Source organism: Salvelinus namaycush, chromosome 23 (genome assembly GCF_016432855.1).
Source record: "Salvelinus namaycush isolate Seneca chromosome 23, SaNama_1.0, whole genome shotgun sequence".
Classification (NCBI taxonomy): Eukaryota; Metazoa; Chordata; class Actinopteri; order Salmoniformes; family Salmonidae; genus Salvelinus; species Salvelinus namaycush.
The window spans coordinates 30,267,440-30,281,773 of record NC_052329.1 but is presented as its reverse complement, the minus strand read 5'-3'; the positions used below and the strand labels follow the sequence as shown (position 1 = coordinate 30,281,773).

Here is a 14,334-nt window from a genome sequence, read left to right as displayed (position 1 = left end):
CCTCCCGCCCTCCTTAGTCGTGTCTAGCTGCCGGTCTTGATGTGGTATCTGAATGACAACCAGCAGAGAGGCTCCACGCACCTCCTCCCCTCCTTACTGTGCCCTGTGCTGGATAGCAGGCCCAGACCAGACCAGCCCACCTAATCCTCGACTCCCCATTCACCCAGCACTTCTAATCTCCACCACACCACCCACCCTCCTCCCACCCCCCACTCAAGAGATGCACAAAGGCCCTGAGTCCCCCCCCCCCCCCCCCCTCAAACCCCCCCTGCCCCGCCCAGTGTGATGAACCGGACCCGTAAACCGTGGGCCAGTGTGATGAAGCGGGAGGCAGTGGGTGAACCCCAGTGAAAACTCATTGAGTTGGAGGATAACTCTTTCTCTCGCTGGGCCGTCTCTCTCATTGTTGCTGGTGGGGTGAGCTGAGGAGGACGAACACAAACAGTGTTTGAATTTCAATGTGCCCCATGGCTCAAGAAAAGAAAGGCGAATATGGACTAGTTGTGAGTATCCAGGGGGAAAAGGATCACCGCGTGAAAAAGTAACATTCAACTGCTTTGGGAAAAGTATGTCCCTCATCCTATTATTGTTCCCATATAATACAGACACAATTTATGTGACAATAATATCTGCGATCTACTTCTATAATACCAGCATTACATACATTATAGCTATACTTATGTATTTTTAATCTATCAGTGATAAACCTGATCAAATCCAACAGTAATACAGAAAAATAACATTCCAATGTCATAGGGAGGCAACACATGCTGATCCATGGGCTGTCAGACAACAGGTTAGTTAGTTTTGTCTTTCCACTAATAGATCAACCCTTGATAACACCCTCACCCTTCACCCCTCACCTCTCCCCTGCTGTTTCCACTAAATGGTGCTTGTTCCAGTCCTCGGCTGAGCAGGTCTTGAGTCAACTTTTGTGAGATCTCATTGAGGAGGGAGAGACGATGGAAGCCTGCTGCTGGTTCTAATGAAGACTACCAGGTCAAATACAAATAAACCCTTTCTTCTTTTCTTTCTTTCTTCAGAGCATTGCTCTCTAAAACTCTCTCTCTTTATTCTTTCTTCTCTCATGTCCTCTAGCTGTTATTATTTTGACATCCAGAAGAAGCCTGTATACAGTACAAAAACACACTCTCCATTTTGTTTGAAATGAAACAGTGTAAAACAAGCAGAGTTTATTTTTTTAAAGAGGAAAATATCGTAAAGCTCATGTGAACAAGGTATATATCCGTCGTGCAACCACATAGAAAAGTATACAACGCATGCATGAGAGCACACACACACACACACACACACACACCTGGTCTGACCGGTTGGGCTTGTTGTGCCCTCAGTGAAAAGCAGGAGAACCTCCAGCCCTCACAACCACATTGGCTGTCTTTTATTTACTGAAGCTATCTTACCCATAACTCCCCATTCCTGTAATCATAAAGCATCTCTGCTATAACTCACTATATTCCTTTATGAATAATGCCCAAATTTATGGTGATGGCGTGGAGCACTGGCCTCCCTGGTGACAAACTTCCCCCGGTCTGTCATGGGCCCGGGCGGCGGGCGCTCACAGCCCTCCATCACTCGCTCAAGATGGGCGCTACCGCTTTATCGCTCCCTGGTCGGTGACATCACCCCGGCACGCCGCGCAGAATTGATGATGAAAGCAAACAGATCTATCTTAACTCACATTTACCAAATCAATTTTTTTTTTACAGACCCTCTTGCTTATTGGCATATTGACGGTTTGCGTGCGGCGATGGAGCGAGGCTTTCTATGGAGGCTTTCTTAACGGCATTTACCATATTTAATGCAGGGATGTCATCACTGAATATCCGTTCTGAATAATGTGGCATTTCATCATAAATTCTTTACAACTTATTTACTTAATGGAAAGAGTTATGGGCCGCTGTCAGTGAAGTAATTAAACATAATGATACAGTGCTGCCTCCTCGGTCATCCCATATTTTCTCCCATAATCCTCAGCTCCTTTTAAATACATATTATTCAAGCTCCCCATAAATTACCAGCGGATTAAAATTCATGAAACCTTTTTCCTTTATTTCCTTCCCTGGGAAAAAAAGAAAAAGCCCGAGAGCTTGTTCAACCAGCCGTAAATCTCTCTCTGGGAGAGATAGATACTTTAAAAATAATATTCAAACCCAATGTTAGTGAAATATAAAAAATATAAAAAATCAAAGAGGGAGAGAGAGAGGATTTCATTTCGCTATTAGGGCAATTGATGTGCTGAGTCTCATGGTAGCAGTAAATAATGAACAAAAAGTTGCTGCTTGGAACAGAAACGTACCGCGGGAGTGAATCCATTTATTGGTCCTGTCGGAACCAAACCCACTCAGTTAGACCTGATGGTCGATGATGCAAGTCTAACCATGACCACCGTTCCACCATCCAAACCAAATCCAAACCCAAACTATTTATATAGACCAGATATGATATTCTACAAACACTGAGGAGTCAGCTAGCGTAAAATTGGGCTTAAGGGTTGGGAGACTTCTGTAGGTTAACATAGTTTACCAGTGTTAGATAATCTTTTTTATTTTGTCTACACCCTTGATTTTGTTAATCAAAAAGACATTGATGCTATCTAGTGTTTGATCGTTTGATTGGTAGTTAGTTAGTTAACCAGTAGATAGTCATGCATGGTGTTGCTAGTGCTGTCTTATAGAAGGACAAAGACTTCTGAGTGTTTTCGCAGGAGTAGGAGGTGTCTCATCCCGAAATGAGAGGAGAGGATCTGTTTAGGGGGGATCTCAATTAGACTGATACCCTTATGATCTCGACCTTCTCCCCCCTCCCCTCCCCCTCCTATACCCCTGCGTAAAACGAGACATGGGCTGACACAGACAGAGGCTGCACCTGACTTCCTAACCTCTGACCTTGTACTGTAACCCTTGCCTTCGATTGTGTGCCCGGCCTGGCCAATATTGTGATTGGCTGATGGCCGCTGTAGGTCTTTAACTGGGGCTAAAGACAGGATTTATAGCTTTTCATTTGAATTGAGTTAAGAGCATAGAGAGCAGACCGCAGAGGGGCTGTCTGGGGGACGCTCTCTGTTACCCCTTTGGACTGGGCTGAGGTGAGATCACCTCACATCACTCAGCAACAAACGCCACTTAAATCCCAGAGACCAACATAGAGGCAGAGACAAAGTTAACAGAAGAACCAAGAACCGCTCTCCTCCCTCCATCCCTCCCTCCCTCCCTCCATAACAGAGAATAGAGAGAAGAGAATCCCCTGTTCAGCAAGTGTTTCTCCTACCTCCCAGCCTTGAGTGGGGTCTCTCAGGCACGCCCGCTGCTCGCCCACGTATGGTCCGAAGCGCTCGCCCACATCCAGCGTCCTCCGTGCCCAGATGCCCAGGACGCCACCGACACCGGGGACGCCCGACTGGCGCAGCTGGAAGTCAGGGGGAACGGGCAGCTCGTCCTGGGGCATGTAGAGGGCAGAGTGGAAGGGGGACGGCTCCAGGGGAGACGCGTCATCGTCAGCGGAGAAGCCAGGGGAGGGGTGGTCCTCTGCTGGGGGGTCCGAGGATGCTGCCGCTGGGTATCCGTCCGACACACACACATCATCCATGACATCAGAGGGGTAGAGGGCAAAGTCCTCACCATTACCTGAAGGAGAAAGGGAGAGAGAGAGAGAGAGAGAGAGAGAGAGAGAGAGAGAGAGAGAGAGAGAGAGAGAGAGAGAGAGAGAGAGAGAGAGAGAGAGAGAGAACTTGAGGCTCTAGCATTTCTACCTAAAGTACAGCATCAGTGTAGACTACTATTTATTAGATTTATTTAACCCTTATTTTACCAGGTAAGTTGACTGAGAACACATTCTGATTTACAGCAGCAACCTGGGGAATACACTACATCACCAAAAGTATGTGGACACCGCTTCAAATTAGTGGATTCGGCTATTTCTGCCACACCCGTTGCTGACAGGTGTTTCCTGCTATTTCCATAGACAAACAGAATTGCCTTACTGAAAAGCACAGTGACTTTCAATGTGGCACCGTCATAGGAAGCCACCTTTACAAGTCAGTTCGTCAAATTTCTGCCCTGCGAGAGCTGCCCCGGTCAACTGTAAGTGGTGTTATTGTGAAGTTGAAACGTCTAAGAGCAACAACGGTTCAGCCGCGAAGTGGTAGGCCACACAAGGGCACAGAACAGGACCGCCAGTTGCAACACTGCTCTCGTTTGCAACACTCACTACCGAGTTCCAAACTGCCTCTGGAAGCAACATCAGTACAAGAACTGTTTGTCGGGAGCTTTGTGAAATGTGTTTCCATGTCCGAGCAGCCACACACAAGCTTAAGATCACCATGCGCAATGCCAAGCATCGGCTGGAGTGGTGTAAAGCTCGCCGCCATTGGACTCTGGAGTGGAAACGCGTTCTCTGGAGTGATGAATCACGCTTTGCCATCTGGCAGTTTGACGGATTAATCTGGGTTTGGCAGATGCCTGGAGAACGCTACCTGCCCGAATGCATAGTGCCAACTATAAAGTTTGGTGGAGAAAGAATAATGGTCTGGGGCTGTTTTTCATGGTCCGGGCTAGGCTCCTTAGTTCCAATGAAGGGATTTCTTAACGCTGTAGCATACAATGACATTGTAGACAATTCTGTGCTTCCAACTTTGTGGCAACAGGTTGGGGAAGGCCCTTTCCTTTTTCAGCATGACAATGCACCCATGCACAAAGCGAGGCCCGTACAGAAATGGTATTTGTGGAAGAACTTGACTGGCCTGCACAGAGCCCTGACCTCAACCCCATCGAACACCGTTGGGATGAATTGGAACGCCGCCTGCGAGCCAGGCCTAATAGCCCGACATCACTGCCCGACCTCACTAATGCTCTTATGGCTGAATGGATGCAAGTCCCCGCAGCAATGTTCCAACATCTAGTGGAAAGCCTTCCCAGAAGAGTGGAGGCTGTTATAGAAGCAAAGGGGGGACCAGCTCCATATAAATGCCCATGATTTTGGAATGAGATGTTCGACGAGCAGGTGTCCACATACTTTTGGTAATGTAGTGTAGTTACAGGGGAGAGGAGGGGAGATGAATGAGCCAATTGGAAGCTGGAGATGATTGTCCTACAAATACACCATCAGGGTAAACTCGGTAGCCTATACTTACAGCCTACATAGTCTATGATTTTCTAACACACAGATAGATGCAGAACAAGTCAATAGTCATGTAATCAAGCGCAAATCAATGACATATTACAGTTAACATGGCCCTGTGAGAGTTGTGAGTGAGGCTTATGCCTTCTCCGACCCAGAGTGAAAAACCAGTCCTCCCCTCACCTATGACCTAACACTAAGGACCATGAGGAAGGATCGTCTCTACATCTTCCATCTTCAATTGAACATAATATGGGAAAATATACAAGGTCCAAACACAAATATTTGATCAGTAGGGGTAGTTAAAATAAACAGGAGACGGAGGAAAGTGGTGCAGGGCTGTGATAACAGGGCCAAGTGTCTGAAGAGAAGGAAAGGGCTTGATTCTACTGTGATAGTAGAGTAGCCCAGAAACACCTCTAACACAGAGAGAGAGAGAGAGAGAGAGAGAGAGAGAGAGAGAGGGAGGGAGGGAGGGAGGGAGGGAGGGAGGGAGGGAGGGAGGGAGGGAGCAGGGGGAGTGAGAGCAAGAGAGAGAGAGAGAGAGTGCAAGAGTGAGAGTGAGAGACAGAGTGAGGGATAGAGAGAGTCAATAGTAAAGCAGCCGCTGGTTCAGATTGTTTGGCTAGCTGGGGCTCGGCTTGGTGCTGGGCGGGTCCACAGGCTCCACGGTAGCATTGTGCTGTTCTAAACTGTTTTATATTTCCCTTTCCTGACCTTCATCACTCAGCCGCTGTGTGAAAACAGAGGAAGCTGAGGCCGGGTCGGCGGAGGTTAATTGTGAGTACAGTGAGAAAGGACACCACAGGCCGACCCTTGAACCCTCGCCGGGCTGGGACCAGGCCGCACGTGGCTGACTAGCCCTGACGAGGAAGTGTGGTCCGCTCTGTTACAACACCGACATTGACCACAGGTGACAATAACATTTTCCCGCTATAGAGCCGACTCAAACCAAACTATTCATGCTTTTCACATTGTCCTTTCCAGCATGATTCTGGCAACTATGGTGGGTGCATGCGTAACAAGGCCAGCTCAGCTTGGTTTGGCTCAGTATTGTGAAAGGGTACTCATCTCAGATGCCACGGTAAACCCTGCACTACTACTACAACTTCTACCAGAGCACTATGGGGCTCTGATCTAAAGTGGTGCACTATAGAAAATAGGGTGTTATTTGACATGTGCCCACTGAATGTCTGCTTGCCGACTAGTGTCTCTGCCAAAGGAGTCTAAAGGATTTATTTATAGTGCACTACTTTTGACCCCATAGACCCCTTTTTGTGTTTGCAAACATTGCCGTACGAGGGTGATTTGGCAGAACACGGGGGAGTTCTTATAGAACGCCAGCAAACAAAGCCTCTATTTACATGTTGCTTCCAAGTGCATTTCACACTACTTTTGGATTATAATTTGATGTTAAAGCTCGTATGAATGTCCTGCTTAATATAACGTTTGTGTCATCATCGCAAATCAAATGCATTATTCTTAAAAAACACTTCAACTTCAACCAGTGAAATGGCTCTTTGGCTAGCTTTAGCTGCAGCTTATCTCAAAGAGCGTTAGCATTCTAGTTAACAACTGCTGCATCCAAAACAGTTATTTTGCAAAGATCACGACCAAATATAATCTATAGTGACTGTTCAAGCAAGAATCAAAACATCATTGTAAGTGTACGAAAACCTCCAAAAGTTATTTTGTTTAGAAGTAATAAAAATGTAAATCTAGGCTATGTTGCATTGGCGCAGATGGCAATGGCTTCTTACTAAATCCAAGAGTAGCGCGCATCTGTTCTTGACGTCAGTGTGTGGTGTCCTGGGAAGGGTTCTATTACTTTAAGTCTCCTCTGGTCAAAAGTAGTGCGCTATGTAGTAGGGAATGAAAGTGTAATTTGAGAGTAGGCCTTAGCTATGCCTGACATACTATTCACCACATAGCACACTACTTTAGACTACTTTATCCACCCTACTGTATCACTATGGGGCTTTATAGAACCCTGGTCAGAAGTAGTGCACTATGGGGCTTTATAAAGCCCTGGTCAGAAGTAGTGCACTATGGGGCTTTATAAAGCTCTGGTCAGAAGTAGTGCACTATGGGGCTTTATAGAGCCCTGGTCAGAAGTAGTGCACTATGGGGCTTTATAGAACCCTGGTCAGAAGTAGTGCACTATGGGGCTTTATAGAGCCCTGGTCAGAAGTAGTGCACTATGGGGCTTTATAGAGCTCTGGTCAGAAGTAGTGCACTATGGGGCTTTATAGAGCTCTGGTCAGAAGTAGTGCACTATGGGGCTTTATAGAACCCTGGTCAGAAGTAGTGCACTATGGTGCTTTATAGAGCCCTGGTCAGAAGTAGTGCACTATGGGGCTTTATAGAGCTCTGGTCAGAAGTAGTGCACTATGGGGCTTTATAGAGCTCTGGTCAGAAGTAGTGCACTATGGGGCTTTATAGAGCCCTGGTCAGAAGCAGTGCACTATGGGGCTTTATAGAGCTCTGGTCAGAAGTAGTGCACTATGGGGCTTTATAGAGCTCTGGTCAGAAGTAGTGCACTATGGGGCTTTATAGAGCTCTGGTCAGAAGTAGTGCAATATGGGGCTTTATAGAGCCCTGGTCAGAAGCAGTGCACTATGGGGCTTTATAGAGCCCTGGTCAGAAGTAGTGCACTATGGGGCTTTATAGAGCTCTGGTCAGAAGTAGTGCACTATGGGGCTTTATAGAGCTCTGGTCAGAAGTAGTGCACTATGTGGCTTTATAGAGCTCTGGTCAGAAGTAGTGCACTATGGGGCTTTATAGAGCCCTGGTCAGAAGCAGGGCACTATGGGGCTTTATAGAGCTCTGGTCAGAAGCAGTGCACTAGGGGGCTTTATAGAGCTCTGGTCAGAAGTAGTGCACTATGGGGCTTTATAGAGCTCTGGTCAGAAGTAGTGCACTATGGGGCTTTATAGAGCTCTGATCAGAAGTAGTGCACTATGGGGCAAATTCTAACTCCCTAACTTCCACATTTGCACTTAGTCTGCCATTGACATCAATCCATGACTAAGTGAAAATTACGTGGAAGTTAAGATTTGCCCTATCCTAGTAGGGAACGAAGGTGTAATTTGAGAGCGGGCCTTAGCCAGGCCTGCCGGGCCTCCTGCTCTGGGCCCAGGGAGGACAGACAGACAGGAAACCCTCCACAGGAAGCAGCCTCTCCCCCTGTGTGACTGTGGCAGGCTGTGGCTAACGCGCCCTGACAAGCTGGGAGGGGCGGTGGGGAGGTGGGGTTGCTAATGAGGCTCTAGCTACACATCCCTGTGCCTCGGTACATTCCTGAACGGCTGTGTGACACCGCACCGCTGCGCTGTCAGCCTGGAATCTTTGATCCACACACACAGATGCACACACGGACGCACACACATAAAGAGACATAGACACATGCATAAACACACACAGATCCACGCACACATACACACACCTCTCAACCACCATCCAAACTCTCTACTTAGATGTTCATAATGTAGTTTATTAAAATAAACTAGGCTGTTAAGATCATGTTGAATTATTTCCATGGAAATATTTTGAAATGCCTCTCAGATCACACACTAATGTTAATGAGAAGAGCAGTGTTATCATTCACACCACCTGACAACCTCTGAAGACCCACCACGTCAGTAAGAGCAGATGACGTCCAGATGATGAGCTGTAGATTATGGCTGTCAGAGACTCTCACAGAGAGAGACAGACGGAAAGACAAGGAGAATGGATGCTATCTGTCAAGTCGTTGTTTTGCTGGTCCTCCCACTGGTCACTGCTCCCCTCAATACTGAGACAGAATACGTACAGTTGAAGTCGGAGGTTTACATACACTTAGGTTGGAGTCATTAAAAGTTGTTTTTCAACCACTCCACAAATTTCTTGTAAACAAACTATTTGGCAAGTCGATTAGGACAACTACTTTGTGCATGACACAAGTACATTTTCCAACAATTGCTTACAGATTATTTCACTTATAATTCACTGTGTCACAATTCCAGTGGGTCAGAAGTTTACATACACTAAGTTGACTGTGCCTTTAAACAGCTTGGACAATTCCAGAAAATGATTTTATAGCTTTAGAAGCTTCTGATAGGCTAATTGACATCATTTGAGTCAATTGGAGGTGTACCTTTGGATTCATTTCAAGGCCTACCTTCAAACTCAGTGCCTCTTTGCTTGACATCATGGGAAAATCAAAAGAAATCAGCCAAGACCAAACGAAATCAGCCAAGACCAGATTTCCAAACGTCTGAAGGTACCACGTTCATCTGTACAAACAACAGTATGCAAGTATAACACCATGGGACCACGCAGCCGTCATACCGCTCAGGAAGGAGACGCGTTCAGTCTCTTAGAGATTAACCTACTTTGGTACGAAAAGTGCAAATCAATCCCAGAACAACAATAAAGGACCTTGTGAAGATGCTGGAGGAAACAGGTACAAAAGTATCTATATCCACAGTAAAACGAGTCTTGTATCGATGTAACCTGAAAGGCAGCTCAGCAAGGCAGAAGCCACTGCTCCAAAACCGCCATAAAAAAAACAGACTACAGTTTGCAACTGCACATTGGGACAAAGATCGTACTTTTTGGAGAAATGTCCTCTGGTCTGATGAAACAAAAATAGAACTGTTTGGCCATAATAATAAAAGCGGAAATAAATCATTCTCTCCACTATTATTCTGACATTTCACATTCTTAAAATAAAGTGGTGATCTTAACTGACCTAAAACAGGGAATTTTTACTCTGATTAAATATCAGGAATTGTGAAAAACTGAGTTTAAATGTATTTGGATAAGGTGTATGTAAACTTCGGACTTCAACTGTATTTGAACAAGTGAATATTGCTGCTCATTTTAAGACATTTTGTTTCAAGAGACCCGTTTTCTACAAGTCAACAAGAGAGGGGGACATTTTACTGATGAACGCAATAAGAATTGGGTTTGACTTGACATCATCATATGTTCTATACCACCTAAGAGAATCCGACAGTGGCAACAACAAGACTGAATGGTGGGCAGCTCACAGACCAGGTCAGGTTTCGACTGACGGTTTGTAGTAAGACGAATCAGATAAAGATCATTGAAGTGCCCTCTGGAGGTAGGACAGAAATCAAGAGTAAAAAGGATTACAACAGTGTACTGCAAGTGTACAGACATCAATTACCAAACGGAGTAGCCACAACAAGCTTAGTTTTGGAAACTGACTCGTCTTTAGAGATTCTGCCTGATGATCTGAAGGCCAGAATGCAGGTCTTGGACAACAGGTCTTCATTTTACTTCTCTAACATCTTAACAGATGATGAAGGATATTTCACTTGTGTCATTTCAATAGGAGATTGATGCTACAGCTACCAGCCAATTTTTCTAATGGTGGAGCCTGAGTATCAAGTCATCAAGCCAGATGAAACAGGGACTCTCCCCTGTATATCCAACTGACAAGATGCACTCTGGGAAACTCCACTAAGCGACATGGCCCGAGGGAAAAAGAGTCAGAGGATGGACATGATGACTGACAGCCTAACAGGGAATTACTCCCTGATCCAGCCCTCTCTGTCAACCCAGCAGACAGGGACGTAGCAGTGCCTCACAGTGAGTTTGAGCTGACCTGGTTTCTGTATAAGGGACGTTTTCAGAGGGACACAGTCACAGTCTAGTCTGTGCTCCTGCACTACAAAGCTCCACAGAGTCCAGAGGTACCGTCGTAGAGGTCTGGAGGGAGATGTTCTGATTCTGGACACTGACAACTCCTCTGTGCACTTACCCGAGGAGCTGAGGGGCAGAGGGAACGTGTCTGACCCTAAGTCCTCTGTGCTTGTCTCTAACCTTTACAGACTGACAGTGGACTATATTGGTGCAGGGTCAGGTAATGGAAGGAAGGGTTGGTCCATCCAAATGTCAATAGAAAACAGGTCAAACGAAACGAAGTGCAGCTAGTTTGCAGTCTTTCCAGCTTTAGTTTCAAGTGATTGTGTTAGCTGGGTTGTTGGCTAGCTCCTCTGAACAACAGCGTCCTGAAGAGAGAGCACATTTTTTATGCCAGGAGAAATCGCGCATCATTAGCTCATTGTTATGGATGTATCCAAATAAATGCCACTAGAAAAAAAAGCTACTTTGTTGTTATTCTGGCTGCACTGTTTGACGTGACTGTAAGTTAGCCGTAGTTGGCTAGCTAGCAAGCAAGGGATATGAACGTTGCTAGCCAGTATGGCAATGGAATATTTAGAATAAACGACTGGGTCGCGTCCATAAATACAGAACAAAAAGACTTAATGACTGGGCCGCGTCTCTGGCAACTGAACCGATAGAACCAATGACCAGCCGGCTTGGGTAGCAAAATGATAAACTCTACAGTATGCATTGGCTAGGCATTAAGAAACAGGATGCATAGATGATAAAATGATAAGAGATTCACACTTTAGAAATGGCTTCCATGCTGATCTATGGTATCCATTTAAGTGATAATGCCCTCAAAGCTGGTGTTTGGAGGATATATTGGCACGGTTTGCCAGCCCGAAACGAATGCTAATATATCCCTCCAAACACCGGCTTTTCGGGCATTATCACTTAAATGGATACCATAGATCACCATGGAAGCCATTTCTAAAGTGTGAATCTCTTATCATTTTATCATCTATGCATCCTGTTTCTTAATGCCTAGCCAATGCATACTGTAGAGTTTATCATAGTGTAATAGTGCAATGTTGAACAAGGACAAAAATAGATTGAGGAGAGAAATGACAGACAAGAAGAGAGAGAAAATTCCAGATTTTTGTATTTGTTGTATATTTAATTTTTTTATATTGTGCTCTTATCCTCAAACCTATCTTTATTCATCTTAAATACCATATCCTATATGGTATCATGATTCAGTGTATAATGGCATATTTTAAACAGCTGAGTGATTAAAAATGATATTGCTTGCTTGAAAAAATTGCTTGACTCAACTTCCAGTCATTTCTTGTGGCATTTCTTATATTTCTGCATTAAGTCTGCATGAATATGCATGTGAGTGCACAAGTAATGTTTGAAAAAGGTTTTCTCGTATTTTCTCTCCAGTGCAATTGTCCGTCACCACGTCTTTATTGCCATTGTGTTTGACACATACTGTGTGGGCCAGCATGTTTAAAGAGCAAAGCTTTTAAATGTCTGTTGTGCCGGGCAGGCCCTGAAACCCAATGTGGCTATACCAGCATGTGTAATGATTTTCTGTGCAGGACTGTAACGTGGTTATAACCCTGGAGATGAAGTTTGCCATATGGCTGAGACAGAGGGCTTTTAAAAGTAACTGTATCCCTCCTATGCTGTTTCTCCTATGACATTTCCCTCCAACTGGTCTCATAGTTTATATTTGATTTAGACCAAAAATTCCCCAAGTTTGGTCGATTCAAGCGGGGGAATCATTTTGATCCATAAACATACATTTCAGAAATGTAAACGTTTCCAAAAAGCTAAATATGCTGTGTTGAATGTTTTAAAAACGGTGGTTTTATTTTCAGATGAGACATAAGTGTGAGACTGCAGTTCTTTGAAGGACAATGACCACAGATCAGTGGTCATAGTGTGCGTGCAAGCTCATGCATGAGCACGTGTCTGTCTGTCTGTCTGTCTCTGTCTGTCTGTCTGTCTGTCTGTCTGTCTGTCTGTCTGTCTGTCTGTCTGTCTGTCTGTCTGTCTGTCTGTCTGTCTGTCTGTCTGTCTGTCTGTCTGTCTGTCTGTCTGTCTGTCTGTCTGCCTGCCTGCCTGCCTGCCTGCCTGCCTGCCTGCCTGCCTGCCTGCCTGTCTGCCTGCCTGCCTGCCTGCGTGCGTGGGTGCGTGCGTGCGTATGTGTGTGCATGCATGCGTGTGTTGGTGGGGCCGGTGGTGCGGGCGGGGTGGGGGGTGTACTGACTGATGGCCATATACTTTTGTTTATTTGTTCAATCTTGCCGATTACCTCATCACCGCGAGCTGACGCCCTTCAAAAAGAGGCACACCAAAGGAATTCTGGGTAGAAAGGGGAACTCCAGCTAGAGGCAACATTCTGTACACGACGTTCATCAACATCATTACATCATTAGCATAGATGACAAATTATTTATTTATACTACACAAAAGCCAACTCTCAACAGCCAAAGCTGTCCCTTCATGGTCTGTACTCTCATATCTTATGCTAAAAGAGGAAGTGACATGAACACTAAAAGTAAATGTCTGTATTTGAGGCTGATCCATAATACACAAGGCATTTTAGCACCAATGAAAATAATGACCTTAAACTCAGAATGAGTAGAACATAAAGCAAAACATGCCATAATTCTACACCCACGCACGCACACACGTGCACATGCACACAGTAGGCACACACGTCCAGTGTTCTGCCGCTCACTCTCGACACCAAATTCATTCCTTCTTATTAGGAGGGAAAACATTTGTTCCCGGGACGGTATCTGCATGGGCGGAATGATTTTCACCTATGCCACTAGGTGTTGGGCGGACTCATACATCACACCATTACCCGGAGCACTGCCAGCGCAAGCCCCACCGTCATCAGGGAGTGAATTATAGATGATAGAAGGTGCTATTAATCACAGTGACAAAAGCCCTAATGGAGGCGTGACCCAGCCACTGCCTAGGCACGCCAGGGGACGCACCAGCAGGACAAAGAGAAACATGTGTTTACAGAGAAATAAGCTACCTGTGGACATAGTCACACACAGACACAAAACACACTCCTACACACATGGCCTATTGTATCCCTCTATCTCTTCCTCTCTCTCTCCCTCTCTCTCCCTCTCTCTGTATCTGAATGTTTCCTATTTCTTGGGATGTACAGTGTAAAAAAAGCACAAAATAAATATTAAAAGAAGCAGAAAGATAGACATATAAGAAATGTAAATTCATCCCTCCATTGACTCCGCTTGTCTGCAAGGTTCATTTGTCCACCGTTTTTGACAGACAAGCGAAGGGGACACGCCATTATACCACAGATCTTACATGAAGACTGGGAGTGAGCGATATGGCCAACATTTCATTAAAAAAAAATGACAGTATGACAGTATTTAATGGTATTTTATGTTTTTGTAGAATAAAATTTCGGAATATTCTTTAAGAATGTAATTATATTTTCGTGTTAGATTGCCAGTTGGCAACCCCTCCCTTATGAGACTAAATTACACTAACAAACATTACAATGACTCGCAGGGATAATTATTC

General features: G+C 45.2%; 1 protein-coding gene across 2 annotated transcripts in view; it reads right to left on the bottom strand.

Moving 5' to 3' along the window:
* LOC120018783 (histone-lysine N-methyltransferase MECOM-like) overlaps window positions 1–3,498 on the bottom strand; it is a 106,023-nt gene extending 102,525 nt beyond the window's left edge. For both annotated transcript variants that reach the window (XM_038961990.1, XM_038961991.1), the window contains exon 1: window positions 3,289–3,498. In XM_038961990.1, the coding sequence (XP_038817918.1) occupies window positions 3,289–3,465 (177 nt within the window). In that variant the 5' untranslated portion in view covers window positions 3,466–3,498. The remainder of the gene's footprint in view (window positions 1–3,288) is intronic.
* Window positions 3,499–14,334: the final 10,836 nt, after the last annotated feature.